This window comes from Pelecanus crispus, chromosome 3 (assembly GCF_030463565.1).
Source record: "Pelecanus crispus isolate bPelCri1 chromosome 3, bPelCri1.pri, whole genome shotgun sequence".
In the NCBI taxonomy this organism is placed as follows: Eukaryota; Metazoa; Chordata; class Aves; order Pelecaniformes; family Pelecanidae; genus Pelecanus; species Pelecanus crispus.
Genome location: NC_134645.1, coordinates 71,640,267 through 71,658,295, shown reverse-complemented (window position 1 = coordinate 71,658,295; position 18,029 = coordinate 71,640,267). Strand labels below are relative to the sequence as shown.

At 41.4% G+C, this 18,029-nt stretch overlaps 1 protein-coding gene across 2 annotated transcripts in view; it reads right to left on the bottom strand.

The window, feature by feature from the left end:
* Window positions 1-4,388: 4,388 nt before the first annotated feature.
* The window catches only part of ECHDC1 (ethylmalonyl-CoA decarboxylase 1), a 37,115-nt gene continuing 23,474 nt past the window's right edge, over window positions 4,389-18,029 (bottom strand). For both annotated transcript variants that reach the window (XM_009480684.2, XM_075708056.1), the window contains one exon: window positions 4,389-5,021. In XM_009480684.2, the coding sequence (XP_009478959.1) occupies window positions 4,616-5,021 (406 nt within the window). In that variant the 3' untranslated portion in view covers window positions 4,389-4,615. The remainder of the gene's footprint in view (window positions 5,022-18,029) is intronic.

The following is an 18,029-nucleotide window of genomic DNA, read 5'->3' as shown; positions in this document are numbered from 1 at the left end:
TACAAACTGACTTCTGTGTATTAGAGAAGGTTAGAAGCCAGATCTTGAAAAGCAGAGCTTGTCTTTTCTGTCTGTGGCAGTTGTTTTATGTTTTTTCAAATTGAGGAAACAGCATTAGCTGATTCTGGACTCAGTCTTTAAAATAAAGCTGATTAAATTCTGATTCTTAGTACACATATCCCTGAATAGAAGGGACAGTAGCTGATACATAGGTACTACACATCTTCACACAAAAGTTGCTGTAGACAAACAACCATTTGAAGGGAATTTAATTATCGATATTGCTGATATAGATAATTAAATAAATAACAATAGTTATTTAATTAAAATCTGAGGGCTGATTTCTAAAAATTGTAGATTTGAACTTCTAAAGTGTTCTTCTTACTGTAATGATGGCTGACGTCTAATCTTTGGCAAAGCTGTGCCAGCCCTCCAGTTTGCTTCCTCTGCCCACAGGTGAGATCAGTGGGCCAGTGAACAAAGGAAAACGCAGAGGAGACTAGGATGGAAAAAGGAAGATCTCCTTTCTCAGCTAGGAATGGATACTCTTAATCACAGATTTTTACGATCGCCTTCCAGTTCTGCAAGGAAATAAGCCAATAATATGGACTTCAGAAGGAAAGAGGATGGAATGGTTTTTTTTTCTATTTGTTAGTTGCCAGCTATCTTATTTCTCTGTTTTGAGTTAGCACACAGTGGATCTAATCAAAGTCTTTGTCCTACAAAAAACTTCAGTAAGAACACTTCCACGATATACACGCATTTTACTTCATGTGAGTGTATGTACTGTTGAGGGAAGCAAAATACAAGAACCTGACTCACTATATACTTAATTTCAGGATTTTCAGCCCAAACAGTCTACAGATAATTTTGTCAGTGATTATCCTTGGGGGTTCTTGACCAAAGTAGAGCGGCAGACCTCTGTTCAGCCGAACACCCATGATACTGCTTTAGGTGCCTGCTTGCTGACTGCAGCTGTGAAGTACTAAAATTAAGGCTGGTGAGAGCTTAATAGCCAATCATCAGTGGCAAATGCACTCCCCAGATCCAAACTCAGAAAAAGTAGTAACTGGTAATTCCCATCTTATATTTAAACCTTTACCTTCAGTAGGAGATGTGTTCTCTGTCAATTTTAGCAGTCACAGCCACACCGCATTAGTGGTTTTCTGTAACTCCATACATTCAGCGATTTTCAACTTGGTACAGCATAGCTAGAGAAATGTGCAGTGGAGCAGAATGGAAAGGAAAAAGGAAATTAAAATACTATAAAATCTACTGCATCTCTTAATTTCCAGGAGCACAGATAACCACAAATACAGGAATCCTATGGCACAGTAAAAAAAAAAAAAAATCACATAGTGAGCCAAGCATTCAGCAAGAACACCTAGCTTACCTAGATTGCCCATTTGGTAAGTACATTTCTGTCAGCAGCAAATATGATAAAGTGTCTATATTGCTAAAAGCGATCTCCAGTATCCAACCTTAAATGCTTAGCACAGAATCTACACCCCCATTAAGCACTTGGGCTGTCCCAGTACACAGAGGCAAGGGAATAGGACAGGCATTTCACAGTGTAATAGGAAACCTAGTTTGCTGAGGAGGGAGCTGGCCAACTAGCCCCTAGGCAACAAAAAAGCTGGCACGCCATTTAATTAGGAGACTGGGAGTATCAATTTTGAGGTTTCTGATTTATTTTGTGCATTTAGTGCTTGTTTGGTTTTAGGCCATTTCTGAAGGGGAACAAAACCAGAGATTAAGCTTGCAGTCTTTAATAATTGTAAAGAAAATATAAATGCTTGTTAGCTGCTGGTTACAGGTATTTGTCACTTTAAGATGATAAGCAAGTATTCTATGAAATAAAACATTTAGGTTTGAAATAATTGGTAAAATGGGATTCCATTTCATCTCACTCAGTCTGGAGCTCTCGTGAGAGCACTCATGGTAATTTAGTTAGGATGGTTTTCATAAAAAGGGCTGTACTTGCTTTTAAAACAAAAGAAACCAGAGAATACGGTATTAGGCTGCTCACAAAATCCTTGATCAAAAGAAACACCTGTAATTATCTTCAGAATCTCCTGTAGCTATGTTTGGTATATTTGTGATTCCAACAGACCAGAGGATAAAATGAGTTTCTGTAACCTTTTCTGAAAGTGTCTTACTCGGTACTAGTTAATTATTTGTCCTGTTCTTGGAAGCCAGCGTTGGCGTTTGATACAAATCGGAGAGGATGGCTGGGGAAATGCGTCTGCTGAAATGAGAAGCAAGCTCATTGTCTACAAATCAAAGTGGAAAGAGGTCCCCCATAGGTGTACATACTGCGTTTCACTTACTGGCAGCACAGGTCTAGTTCAAAACGTGCAAGTTAAACAGATTCTGCTTTTCTGCTACAATTTCCTCCCTTTCAAATTTATATCACCCAGTGCACAGGATACACTAATGAGCCTTACAGCCTGGCACCTGAAAAATTTAAAAAAAAAAAAAAAAAAGATTCAAGGGTCTTGCTCAGGATCTAAGCAATTTTCACACCTATTTTAAAAACATAATCACAGTATTAGTAATAGCAAATTTATTCTCATTACTAGCAAAGACATAACCAGTTGCCCTTTAAAGCACAATTTTTTTGACTCACAGCAATGTGATGTGCTATTGCTTCAAAAAGTTGGATGACTATGGATTGGAGCGTGCTCTGAAGGTTCAGTGATGTTGGCAGTCTGGAATCCCTCAGGAGTCTTGAGGAACTTCATGACAAGCAGAACAGCTTCATTACTAAACAGTCAAGTACTGCCTGACTATATTAAAACATCTGCACTTCAGAAGTCCTTTAGAGCATGGGAAAGAATCCAGTTGCACTGGGGACTAACAACTGAGCGACTGGACAAAAAGGGGTATGGGTGGGTGAAGAGGGACAAAGCAGATCACCACTCCGTCCTCATGTTCCCATTCCTGTCTCTAACCTGGAAGTAAAAACTGAACTTCATTTTTGCGGAAGAGAGATTTGAAATCTTCCTCCAGCAGCAGCTTCAGGTGTGAAGGCAAACAGGCAGATCAACAGGGCACAGTAAGTTCCTTATCCTCCCTGGGGTGACAGCTCAAAACACATCCCCGTCTTCAGCATTTCTTTTGGTTGCTTCAGGCTATACACGCTCCCTGCTGTGAAAGCCATATAGTAAAACATGTGCAGCAGAGCACAGCGCCTGCTCAAAAGCTGCAGAATCTTAACAAGCAATCCAGGCCTAATTCCCATCATTGATCTGTCCCAAGATCCTCAAACATAAGCACAGTTACCTCGCTGTCTAGAACGCAGGAATCCTGCTACACTGTGGAAATGGTAATATGGATTTCCATCCAAGGAATTCCCTCCTTTTCCTAAGGGAGCTTGTTCCATGTATCTAGAGTTAGTTGGCTGTTCAGAGCGAGAATGCATGTCAGTGGCACATAGCCCAAAGTTTCCTCTTTAACGTGCTCCCCTGGAGTAGCTGGGTCCTGGGCTCTGATCTCAGCCCCTGCTGGGTTTAGAGACAAGTGCATCCTAACCAACAGTACAGGAAACTCTCAGTCACGGATATGCCTGTGTGTTTTTGCTCTCACAGATGATTCTTTTTAAGAATCATCTGCCAAAGCAGGGACTCGGTGTCAGTTTTTAATTTCTAAAGGCAAAACCCCACTGAGTTATCTAATTACTTGCACAGTCACCGGCGTGAAGTGCAAATCTTCTGGTCATCCCAAATATGCTCTACCAGTAAAAATACTCTGAAGAAAGATGTAGACAGATCCACACACAAGTCTTTCCAGAATGCTGAAGTACTCAGACCACCCAGTCAGTCAAGGATATTCCATTTGGGGGCATAATACATCATGGCCTTCCAAGATTTCAACTACATTCTACATACAGAATCAGGTCAGCAGCTTTGCACGTGCTCAGCAGCACAGGCCCAGGCTACAGGAATGTGTAGATGCGTACGTAGGCAGCTGGTTCCTCGAGCAGTGAGAGGACACCTAGATACATTTAAAGACCTGAATCAGTGCCAGTGAATGAGGGCCATAAGCTCCTCAGTAAGTTAGAGCTTCTCCTGTAAAAATCGTCATTAAAATTGAAGTATCCTTGGATACTTCCTCAGCAATTATACAAAGAACTGACTGAAGATGAAAAAATAAAAACTACGATCTCACCAGTTATCATCCCTTCAAAGCTGCTTAAAGACACTGGTCTCATGTTGGGGAACTCGTATTTTGCAGCTTTAAATGCACCTGTTCTGCAAATAAATAAACCTCATATCTTTCGAGCAGTTCATTTCCATACCAGTTAGAAAACCAAAACTAACTCCAAAGAAAATAATCTTCAGCCTCATTCCAAAAGAATTATAGTTTATTCTCAGCACAGTATTTACCTTTACACAGTAATTTCACGAATTTCCATTTAGTAGGTGATTAGGACAGTAAAGAATCTGCTGGGGATTTCTCTGTGATTGCACACCAAATACGTCTGCCTGACATGAACAACAGGAATGTTAATGCCAGTTTAAATGAACAAGTCCTTAAATGATTCAGTTTAATGCCTGCTTTACTGAAAGCTTTGTTCGCAAAAAGGTCAAGAACATTTCTTATGCACTAACCGTCATTTATGTTTTGGTCTTCTAACCAGCGCCTGCAAATTAGCAGGCCCACCCCACACAGTTCCGAAAATGTCCTTCTCTGTCCTTAGGGCAGCTTCCAATGGCAGCTCTCTTCCCGCTGTCACCACTTTTTTCACAGCCTGAATCATGCTGGCTGGGCCCTCTGTGTACTGACTCAGCCAGGCTCGCGCTTCTTCTAATGCTCTGGTTTCATCTGAAGATGACAGCGTGTCCTCTGAGAGCCCAAGGTGCAAAGCTTTCTCAGGGTCCACCCTGGCAGCCCCGCTCAGCAGCTGGAGGGCAGCCCTGCTGCCGACGATCCGCACCAGCCGGGCAGCTCCTCCCCAGCCTGGCACCAGACCCATGTGCTTATGGACAAATCGAATTTCACTCCCAGGCGTCATCAACCTGTCAATGAAGAACAAACACGCAGAGGTCAATCCGCGTTCAGCTCGCCCGCACTCAATTTTCTATCTTCTCCTCCTCTCCGCTTCCAAAGGCTGATACAACTTGACAGCATGCTGATTACAGCCAGAGCTGGAGTACCTTAATTTTTACATGACCCGGTGCCTTAGCTGCAGCTTTTGGCCCTTCTCAAAATGAGATACATGGGCTGCCACAAGTAAAGGTGCTTAGTGCCTACACTGATACCTGTAGTCAGTTCTAAAAAGCGTTTGAAAATAGAATTGCAAAGACAGAGGGCACATTACACTTACAGTGCCAACACTGCCTTGCTAATTCATGCCTGAAACAACAGGGTTTGGAGTAAAACCCAAGCAAACTAGCGCACAAAACATATTTCTCAAGAGGATGGATTGTGGTCTTAGTACTGATCTGTGCTGGGAAGGTTCTGTCAGCACCCCCGTGCTTCATTATAGCATAGTTAGGAGGTTTTTTGTTCTGTACTTTAGAGTGTCCATGTGAGTTTGATTTCTAACTGCTCACTACAGCAAGGGAAGTCAGGATGGATGCTCTACTTATAGCTCACAACATATAATAGAATTGCCTTCTATTTATGCCTTACAGTGTGTAATAGAATTGCTCCCCTCCAGAAGACAGAGTCACATTCTTCTTTTCAAAGATTTCACATCTTTGCTTCTTTTCTACGGTCTGTCACCTCCCTTACTTAAGAACTCACCCTAGGGCTGATTAAGCTGTCTCCCTGGAGGAGCTCTGCTGCAGCAGATTGTACTGTCTCCGCATAGTGTTCACACCGATACACATTAGGTTAGTGGAAAAAGCCTCTAGAAATAGAAATGTATAGAAGCAAACCAGTACTTGCTCTTTCTTATGTTCTGCAGTGTGGTAGCTTGTTGCTGCTTAAAAGAGAAGGGATGTAAATTATACTTGTGAAGTAGATTAGCTGCTTCTTCAACCACTAATGGGCTTTCTGAAGATAAATCACGTAGTACTAAGATCTACACACAAGTCTGTTTCCTAACAATGCAGTTTTCCATAATGAAAATACCAAGGTGAAGAGCTTTAAAAGGGGAAAGAGAAAGAAAACCTTTAAAATGCAATTAGTTCTAGGAACTCACAGTTCCCAAATCTGCTTAGTTATTGTTAATTGTAAGTTTGCTTGGTTGCTTTTTTCTTAACCAGAGCACCATCAGCATTCATGCCATCCTATAAAGCACCAGGGCTGAGGAGCTTAGGCTTTATTCCAGACCGAACACAATGCACAAAGGCAACAGCTGACATGCCAGATTGCATGAAAGCCTTTTTGTAGAGACAGTGGAGGAAGGTTGTGTGACAAAAGGAAGAGAGCAGGGTATTGCAGGAGGAATATTTTAGCTAACATTAGCAAGTGCTTCCCAAACCCAGCAAATCCCAGGTTGCTCAGGTCTCTCCTCTCCACAAGGAAGATTCTGCAAGTATTCCAAAACTCCTTCGCTGGCTCAGCTTAGTTTGCAATTTGCTGACACCCAGTGTCCCACTGGGAAAGCAATAATGAAAACATTATTAAGGGTTTAATTCTAGCTGTGCTGAACAATGTGAAGCATTAAAAAAGAAGTGGTCGTACGCAGCTAGGCATCTGATGCTAGACAATCTGTAGGCAGTCTCATAAGACAGCCACTGCAGGTCAGTAAGACAACGTTGTGTTTGTTGAACCCAAGACTGTCCCAAGCACCTGGGTTCAGGCCTGAAGGACAGGCATTTCAGCGAATGTCCTGTGGGCAGCATATGGACTCATCTGGGAAGTTGGGTCAATGCACTCTGAAGTTTGCATGGGAAGTAAAATTTTACATTAGAAGCGCAGTCGACCCATCAGCGCCAACAAGAAAAAAGTTGAAAACATTTAGTATGTGAGAAAGGCTCTGTTACCCTGCACAGTCTTCACCTCCCTCTGAGAAAATGGAACCAAACATGATGAAAGGAAAATACACGATTGACAGCTAAATCCACAGAGAAACTGTGAGGCTGCAACTTCCAGGATCTGACTGGGATTCACCTCTCCCTACAATGCTCCTATGAACAAGCTCCACAGAAAATACTGAAATAAGTGATGGTCAGTAGAAGGTGTAAAGGTAGTCTTGGACTGCCTTCAGGCTTAAGAAAGGTATCTATGGTTTTTCAGCCTTTTCAACTATGAATCCTCTCCTGAAGTCACAGCATTTCTTACAGAAACCACCCATCACACTCTGTTAGGTATACCACTCACTTCAAGTCCTCATGCCCAAAGAAGCAATGGAGACCAGAGCTCAGATCTGAAGAGCTGTATGCCACTGCCAAGCTAGCCCGGGATCAGCCTCTGAACATCACCAGCTGCAGCCTCGCATAAACATTTCCCTTTTTATTTTATGAAAGGAACTGAGTCTACCTTCCGAGACATGACAGATCTGATCTCCCATTAGATGAATTTATATAAGGAAAGTACCTCAAGCATTACTGAACACAGAGGCAGACAGCAAAAAGCTGAAAAGACAAAAGTACCTTTCTATTCCTGAGCTGTTTACACCTTATTCACCTAGTAGTGGCCCTGCCTGAGACGGAATAGTAGATAAATACAAAATGAACCCTGATTTGACTCAGTATGCCTATTCTTGTCTTCCAGGTCAAGAGAATTAAAATCTGGGTCTCCTGTATCCCAGGGGAAGGTCATACCACTAGGCTCCTGGACACATGCCTTCCCTGCCCTAAAAAAAGACGAAAATCTGTTGCATGACAATACTAAAAAAATATTTATTTAATGTAATTAATGTAACAAAGTAACTGAGGCCCTTACAAGCAGAGAAACATCGTTCAGAAATGTGAAGGGTAGCAAAATCCTCTCAACTTACATTGGAAATAAGAGGTTAAGGTAATATAAGCACCAAAGTGCAGCTAAAACCTTCTTTAGAACATTATAGTTCCACGTTACAAGCACTACAGCACCCCTAGGAAGAAAGCACAGCCACCATGGGCCACATCCAATTTTGGGTTAGTCATCTAAAGCAAACAAGAGCTACAGCAAATGTTCCTGCTGTACATTTTAAAACATTCCTGCTGTACATTTTAAAATGTTCTCAGGCGCATTAAATGTTACAAACCCTCCACCTTTGATCAAAGGATTCCTTCACTCCGTGACATCTCACTGCGCCCACAAACTACCGACTGTCACGTCACATCACATCACTGGCAATGCACGTGAGAAGAAAACCTTCTTTGCCATTAACAATGCAACCTAACAAATCCCATCCTTAAACAGGTACGCTTGCTTCCTCAAAGGCAGCACTTGCTGTGAGCTAACAGGTATGCTTTCCTTTGCTACAGTATTTCCCAGCTATGTGAAGCTGGAGCATATACAATGAAAGCTGAAAAGACAAACAAAGATGTATTTTCTCAGTTTTTCATACCGGCTTTCTGTAGTACTCCTGTTACTGAACTGTTCCAACAGGTATAATAAGTTCCTTGGGCAGAATTAAGATTATATTAAGGTCTGTGCTGGTCCTTACCTCATCATTTCCTGGAATTCGGGGTTTGAATTATATTCAGCATTCTGACAAGGCAAAGCCACTAATGAGTTTACTAGGGAGCGACAAATAACCATCCTCTATTTTATGCATTTTAAAAGCTCCTACCACTATGCTTCTGAAACCCACAATGGAAAAAGATGCCTAAAACATCAAATGTGTTGTCAGCAACCTGGATTTTGTTCCCATCCCTGTTTGACTCCCAGTGTCACATAAGGACACAGCTCCTGACTTCCAATCTTCTCCTTTTAGCTGGCGTGAGACTGGCACATCATGGAGGGAGGCAGGCGGCATCACGCAGTGTTGCAGCACCTGGTTCTCAGCTACAGTTATACTGAGAGAGGGCAGCCAGAACTGCAGGAGGTGACTTTTATCTCCCCCACAAATACTTTGGCCTCCTGCTCTCAATCCACCAATCAAATAATAAGCAAAGTTTATGCTTTGGGTCATAGGAAGTTCCCTCACCAAATCTACTAACTTCTATAATTTTGGTACTGCTATCTATGAGGTGACTGAACCAACACAAAGCAGAAAATTCTCCACAACACAGAGTCAAAGGCCTTGGGATACAATTAAAAGACATCCATAATTTTAACATGCTGTAGAGCAAGAGTTATACAAATAATAAGAAAATATCAAATACAACTAGACATTTTTGCAAAACATAGATGCAAGACATCCAGACACATGAAAAGCGATGGTCATGGTCAGCCACACATGTATTTTGGCCGACTGTCGTTAGTGAAGACAGCAAGAATACAGTATTGATATGAAAGCCTTTCAACCAACCATCCAAACCACACATGCAACTATTTTAAGCACAGGAAAAAAGAGATGTTAAAGAAAAAAAAAAAAAAAGGAAAATGGTAACAGAAAGAAGACTATCAAGGGCCAAACACTTGTTTTAACCAGCAAACAACAGAAGAACAACATTGACATACAATCCAGTCATACATTTTCCCCAACATGTGTGTTTTTCTAATATAGTCATCAATATGACATCAGCTTAATTAACTTTTGTTAAATTAACAGCTATGCTATGCTGACGTGTAGCCAAAACAGCTTTTAAAATACACACTGCTGGGGAGTGCAAGTTCAAGAGTTTGTTAAAGGTCAGGTATGACATCTATGTATGGTGTTTATCATGCAAATGGAACTTGTTTTGCCAGGTGGGCATGAAAATTTGATGACCCTGCTTGCAAGTGACAAAAACTCAGGTGTAACTAGTTTAGGATTTTGTAACTTTGTTTGGCAAGTGCTACCAGGACTGTCCACTGCAGCAGCAGGTCTCAAATGCATGCTGGACCTTAAGTGAGCAAGAAAGCCAGAGTCCATTGTCCCCTTCTTTCCTGTTCTCCTACTGCACCTTCTCAACACTCAAAATACAGTCCCTGTCCCATCATTTCACCTACATATTGTACCTCATCATCTCACTCCATCTTCCTTACACTTCTTCAGCATCCCAAGGGGCACACGAGATCCCAGGATTGGTGGTGGGTTCTTGCAGCAAGTGACTGTGACTTCAGCAGCAGATGGAGAGTTACACAGGTAATATCTGTAATGTGATCTCCCTTCTTCTCTTGCTGATGCATGCAAAACCCACCAAAAAAAAAAAAAAAAAGGTGCTGCTCTTACACACAAAGTGCTGCTGAACACATGCAGTAGATGGGATGGTTTTAGTCAACTAGGGTGTTACAATAAGTTAAAATAAAGCAAGGAAGAGTTGTGATTGTTGAATTTATAGCATGAGAGTGAGAATTAAACTACCTGTTCCTTTACCTGCACAACAAAAGCCCTGATTTGTGATTAAACAGAAGTTCTTTATTTCAGGTTGGTGCAGTGCACCACATAAATCAAGTAGTATCTTCTAGGCAGCATACTACATCTCTGGCTTTGTGGGGAAAAAAAAAAAAAGCTTTAAAGTGGACATCTGAAACACAGTAACTGTTCAGATAAGGTAGAAGTGGGTAGTTGGATGCAAAAACGTTTCCATAAAAGAGAGAACTCGCCTTGAATTTTTCACTGGAGGCAAAAGTGTTGCCATAGGGACCTAGAGTTCAGTACAACTATAGGATCTGAATAGCTGGGATCTCCCATACTGTCCATCATGGCACATGAAAATCAAGGTCCATCTGTGCCTGAGGAGCTGCAAGCATGTGAAAGGGTCTTCATCCAACAGCAGGATAAAGCTCTTCCTACAGCCACAAAAGGGCTGAGCAAGCTTATGATCAGTGGCTGCAGCACATGCTGGGAGCACCTGCCCTGCCCAAAAACCCAAGTCCTGATGTCTCCTCTGATGCCTCCAGCCCCTTTGCTGCAAATGCAGCCAACCAGTTCTGGAGCTTCAGTTCCTTGGCTCAGGCAGGGGTGCCAAGGGGGCTTGCCCCAGCAAGTGGCAGCCCTGCAAGCTGGACTGTAAGGAGTAATTAATTGGGACTCCAGGTGCTGTTAACCTGAAGGTTGGGCAAGGACCATTGCACAAGTAGTCAAGCACTGCTGCAACTGCACACTATCTTGAACGGTTCATGTAGCACATATTGTGGTTTGGAAACCTCCAGGCTAGCTGCCTTCTCCCCGTTTCCTTTAGCATGGCAGGTGGCCCTGCAAGTTTTAACATGTACCTGGTGCTCAATCCACCTCTGATATCTGCGTTCCAAATCTTAGAGTCAGAAAGATACACCAGCAATCATGTACCTTCCTATTTAATATAACTAAAACCTATCCTCCCCACCATGCACGGACAGATGTTAATGCATGTGTAAGAAACTACAGAACTTCCTTAGCATTAAGATACAAATTCTTGAGGCTTCATATAGGAATGCTCCTTGGCAATTTGCTGCAAAACTCATCCCTACTTTCTCCAGAAATCTTTTAACAACAAAAGTAATTTCTGAGTATAGCCTTGAAAACAAGACCTGAATATGAACCACTGCCTTGACATCTTCACAAAGCCACAGAAAGCCTGAAATGAAGAGTACTGGCTACGTTAAGGCTGCAGTTCATGCCTGCAGAGACCTAACCTGGAAACCTAAATACCGATAGTTAATTACATGACAACATTATGTTCTAATAGTGACAACTTGTCTTGTATAAGTACTTAGTCTCTTAAAATATTCTTAGGACCATAAATCTTACTGGAAAGGCTAGGAATACTTTCATCAGTATTTAACTGCAGAGTGTTCTAGCCTTGTTTAATATTCCAACACACAAGCCTTCCGTGGTTATTATACAAGCTCACCTTAAAACAACAACTGCATTAACCAGTCATTTTTGCAATAAAAAAAAATGAATTTTGAAGCAGCAAGGTACTGTGGGAAGAATACTGTGCAGAAGAAATATGCAGTGCTACACTAGAATAATTTAGCTAGTCGGCAATGCCGCTGATGAGCAGTTTCCAGTCCTTACTTTTCATGACAGATGCTGTTAGAATTAGACCCTCAAGAATAAGACAGTTTCCTCCAAAAAGCAAGTTGGGACTAATTAATCTGTCTAGTGCTCTATCTTGTCAGTCTCTTTATGACTACACCATCAAATAATTACTTAGGTACTCTGTAAAGGGATTATCTAGACAAAACAGCTAAAGATTTTTCTGAAATTCAGCTATCTTACTACAAGCTCTATCACACTCTCCCCCACAAATTCTCTGAAAATATTAACAAGTGGATTCATCCTGAGAAGAGTTAGTCATCATTCACTTATCTTTCAATCTCACTCGATTAATTGGATAGGCTTTGAAGGATCAAAAAGCCTCGATTATATTTATTTAATAAATAACTACTTGCTAATTATATTTAGCAGATTTTCAAACTATAACAATGCAGTGAATATGGCCAGCCATGACTGCTCTGCGCTTTCCCAGCACAGCTTGCTAGTATTAATTCCCCCTGCTCCTCTCCCATATCTTCTCTCTCATGGAGAGCTTCTCATGTTTCTTCCCTATGCAGAGAAAGAGTAAGACCATTAGACATTACCGCAATTGCTGCTTCAGAGCTCTGGCAACACGAAGTGAGACTTCCAAAGTGAAAATACTGTAAAAAGGATAAAACTAATGACTTGTCCTACATGCTTTTGGTGATGGTCTGTGCAGACTGGCATCATAAAAACAACTCCCTAAACCTTTGCTCTTTCTGAAAAACTTTTAGTCACAAATACTCACTTGACAGATGTCTAAATGGTAACCATTAAAGAATATAAAAATGAAGACAAAATGGTTTAAGAGAGTTTGGGGAAACTATGTCCCTTGTGCATATCTTAGATAGAATTGCACAAAGCAGCTCTGCAATCCCAAATTTCAATAGGGTAAGAGAAGCCTGTGCACATTAATGCTCTCTCCTGTTTATGAGCTTTAAGCTGTAACCTTTAGTACAGGAATGCAATGGAAAGAAGTAGGTCCAGCTACTATTCTAATAAGCCATCAGAAAGTCAGCCCTCTCTAATCCTTTCAGTGATTAAGATAAAACAATACACCTTCTTTACTTGAGGTTTAAATAAATTAAAATGATAGCCAAGAACCAAAATAAAAAAAATCCTACTGAGCCTCCCAAGTACGGAGTGTTCTAGGCACACTCTAAAACTCGGTGTCAAAGGAGTAGGCTTGATGCCAGCCTAAGAAATCTCACCAACACGAGAGCTCTTTCCTCACAGCTCTTTTCAAATTGCCTTACAGATTATATGGAATTTTATTTATAGTTACTGAATTATTTTGTAACACTCTCAGTACACCCATTTTCCCCCCTCTCGCAACAAAAGCTAAGAATCAAGTTTTACATAGAGTAGCCTAGGAGAAAATATCTCATGTCTCCCTAGCATGTTGCCTTTTACCACCTTACTTTCTGCTCTCCAGTCAGATTTTCCAATGCATTTTATGGAGCCCTAAGAACCAGGGACAAAATCCTATCTGAAAATAGACCCTAATTACAGATGTATTTTCTTGAGCAAGAGTTAATGTTCTTCTGCGTTGGCTGGGAAACCCCAGGCTACTTCCCAGAGTGGGGCAGATGGACTTAAACTATGAGAGGCACTCTTCAAAGGAAACTTTAACATAACCATTTATAACGTGACTCTGTCATGCTTTTTCACATCACCCAGAGTCAAATGAAATGCAGAAGAAAGAATGACAAGTCATATTTTCATCTAAAAACACAACACATTTGGTTGATGCTAAAATTTTGAAAAGTGGAGTCCCAGATCAAAAAAAGGGAAGATGGAGTAACAAGAGAAGAGTTGGAGGCAGAGAAGGAACACAGGGACGTCAGAGCAGAAACTGCTAAATAGACATGAGCTGTTTTAGGAGGAATACAGTCTCCAAGAATAAACAGGAGCTTAAGGTGTGGATAACTCCACCATTTATTGCCCAAACATTTGGACATTCAATGGAAGATGAGCCTCCAAAAGGAACAGAGTCAACTCAAAGAGGCTGCAAGATTACCAATTTCAAAGGAAGCTACTCCAGGGAAGAAGCACAAAAATAATACTGTTGCTAGAAAAAGATCCCATGGATAACAGGAGTTAAAATATAATAGGCAGATACAGAAATCTGCATGCCCCCAAAAACCAGCATCTCATCAACAAAGCCTGCACTGAGAAAAATTAAGAAAAGGCCTACCAGCAGCAAAAAGGAGTATGGTAAAGCAGCAGAGCACTGTGTGATCCAGCAAGACCCAGACTAAAACTGGTCCAGACATGATTGTGTAAGAAAGACCAGAGAAGTGAAAAGAGGTTTATTTCTTAAGCACTTCCCTGATCAAAGGAGAGACACTATAAGAAGGTCAAGAAAGACTGTTAATTTGAGAGAGGGATGATGGAAGGAAAGAAACACGGGGAAAGAATCTGTTGCTAATACCCTGCAAGGGGAGCAAGGCAGCCTCAAACAAGACAAGGTAGCTAGGGCCCTCCAAAAGTCTCCTGCAGGTGATGCTCGCTGTCATACTGGCTGCCATCCACACAGATGGCTCTTCCAATCTCTTGCTGGACCACAATCTCCCAGAAGTCAGCTACAGATAAAGGCTCACCCAGCAGACCTGGATTACGGGTTTTAAATCTAATTTTTTACTTCAGGCTTGACACTTTCTCACCCGTGGCTTCACAGAAGCCAGAGAGAGAAAAGCATGCTATAAAAAGCTACATTTCTTCTAAAAGGGATAAATTAAGCTGAATATTGGAAGTTACAAAAAGACTTTCTGTAGCAGGAATGAAAAATTGAATTAGATGACAGATCACAGGGCAAGAAATAGGGGCCCAAAAAAGCACGACTGATTAAAACTCCACAAGTAGTATTAAAGGAAGTAAGACGAGCCTTCCCCTCCACCCCCATCATTTTTCAATAAACTGACAGGAAAGAAAATTATTTGGCCAAACCGCAAAGTGAATCTGCCCCATTTCCCAGGCTGATACTTCTTGAGGTCCACGTGGGATGCTCACAGGGGTTTCCCACAGCCCAGGGTACTATCCCCCCATGGTGGGCTCCGGGTACTGGGGTGTTGCAGAGATGTGGAGAGGGCTGGCCAGGGGGCTCATGCAGCCCCCCCACCGCTGTCATGCAAGGTGCTTTGTGCTGCACGCACGCATCGTGCAGCCCCTTTGCAAGCTGCGATGCAACATAAAAGCTGTCTGAGCCACACACTGTTCCCTCGTCCCCAGTCTCGTGCCTGAGCATTCAAGTGAGCTGAGGAGACACAGAAAAGAGCAGAAAAAGCAAATTAAAAGGCTTTTCCCAAGTGGGAGAGCCACAGACTTCTTACAATTATAGAGTTAGCAATAAAGACTCCCCCGTCCATGGATGCTGCCTTGTATCTGTTTGACGACACCCCCTGTACACACATGGGGAAGGAGCAGCATGGCTTTACAAAGGCTTATGAGCGCACACAAGGCTCATACCACAATTTAAGAGCACACAGAATCAAGAGAATAAAACAGATAGTTACACCAGGGAGCTGCAATTCCCCTGAAGTGTGCAGTAAAAACCTCTGAGAACACCATGAATCACCAGAGCCGTGAAGTGGGACTGAAGTCCCATCATTCAAAACGTAGCGCCTGGATCCTCCTTTCTCCCTGCAGTTGTACGACAGCAATCCACGGAGTACAGCCCCTCATTTCTCCTCCCCTGCAAATGACCGATGCCTTACTGGCACTCTCCTCCTCTTCTAATTCCCAGCTATGACTTTATTTATATTACCCTGGTGTCAATGGGTCCCAGTCACAGGCACACTGCATCATCCGTTACCATACAACTATTTTCAGAGTAGTTCTCATCTTGACCATAGCACTCCGGTCTTACCCATGAAGCAAGTTTTAGCTATTCTTTACAGGCTGCCAAAGTCTCAATACGCAAGTGAGTGAACGCCAAAATAATGCTCACATAAAAATTACTCATGCTGGAAATCTAAAATGTTACATGAGTCTTTCCTTCCAAAAAAAGGAACTGCAGCTATTTGAATTTCATTCAAGCAAACATTTTCAACAACAGATAGGCCTTTTAGACTAAAGCAAAAAATTTCCATTAGAAAAGATCCAGTGATATTTCACCAGATTCTTCAATGAAAAAAGACCACTTGGAGGTAAAGGTGTTTGATAATTGAAATTTTTAGTCAGATCTGAATGCCGGTATTCATCTAGAAATCAAAAAAGTACACTGGAGCTTGTTTTCAAGTTGAAAATACTGCATTTTTTTAAATTACGTGCACACTTCCGTGCAGCATATACAGCCGTGTTTATAACCTCAGTTTTCCATATCTTTATTTCCATCACATATGTTTATCAAGACCAAAAGAAAAAAGAACAAGATTCTTCTGGGCCAAATTCAAGAGTCTCTTAAAGCAGGAGCATTTCAGTTATATTCTTTGCTCATCTCTGCTGCTGATACAGAAAGGGGAGGGGGAGCTTCCCAACACTCTGTCTCAGAACTTGGCATCTAAAATGTCAAAAAGGCAAAGACCACCTCACTCGCCTGAACTCAGCCGACTGGAAAGGAACAGCGTATCTTGACATCAGCCCTAAGAGATGCAAGGTTCGAGTTGCTCTAATACTTTATGACGGATTTGATATATCACATTTCTGCAACCCACAGCATTAAAGGATTTAAAGTATGTTGTAACATCACACTAACAACCCCTTGCAAGACCTAGGGTAATGACACACTTTGAAATTCAGCTCTGTCTACGCCTAATGCTACTGATGCTACAATTGCACATGCTACATAACAATTTCTGACTAAAACAAAAAGAGATCATACACTTATTTGAAATCACTGGTGATGAAATTATAATGAAATGTTGCCATTTTGTCAGGATACCAGGTTAATAGTCTCAAACAAAAAATGCTGAGGTTTGTGGGTTTTTTTTTAAATTATGATAGTGGCTGTGACCTAAGTTTTAAGTTTTCCAGACATAAAATGCGATTTCAGCACTCATAATTTTTTTTTTTTTTTTTTTTGGGGGGGGGGGGGGGAACACAATGACATCTCAAAAAATGCTTAAATGCAAGGGAGAATTTGACATTAAAATTCTACATTACAAACTAACTTAACTTCTTCACCTCTCTTTTTTCATACAGCTCATTAGCTACATTGATGGGGAACTAAAGCCAGCCTCAGATCACCAGCTGATGGTATGTTCAGACTAGCTGGACAACAAACAGGCACATTTTCAGCAAACTGTAACAGATCCTCCACAAATACGCCCAAGAGTGTGACCAATTCTCTTATCACCAAAAGTATAATTTCCCCTGGTACCTTTTTTATTTACAATCTTTCTCTCTTTCACACACACAAATACACACTAACTGAAATTGTTTTTTCCTCAGTCTACCTATTTGATTTTTGTTTATGAATATGAATGTATCAGCACACAGAACTGGAGGATAAGAACTAATAACAGACCACAGATACACTAGAAGCTCTTAAACATTCAACAGTTTAAGCACAATAGGAATTTATTTAAAGTAAGAATTTATAATTTGATTTATTCTTACTGTGACTGCTGAGTTACAGCAGTAGCAATTAATTTCTCACTAACTGTAGAATCCAGGAATAAGTAGGAAGCTGAAGCCACCAAGGTTTACAGGTTCAAACAGTCTGCAGTCTTGTTTCACACAATTTTGGGTAAGTCTGGAAGGAACAGTAACACAGAGGTCCACCCAGCAGGGCTCCAAATCTTCACTAAGATACTGGGTTGCTTTGGATTAGAGGGGAAAACTAGGAAGTTGCATTTGTGAAGGCAATGTTTACAATGAAAGTAGGTTGAGATCCACACAGCAATGCCTGCCTACACTTGCAGAAACTCATGGAAATGGAGTCATTTAGGGAACATTTGGTCATTTCAACGAACAGTAACTCAGATGTGGATGGTTACCCTTCAGATATCTACAATATTAACTATATTGCTACCCAGAGTGATAAAGAGAGGAAGAGTTCATCTTTTCATAGTCCTTCAATAGCACGTGACAGGACTGAAAAATGAGATAAGTA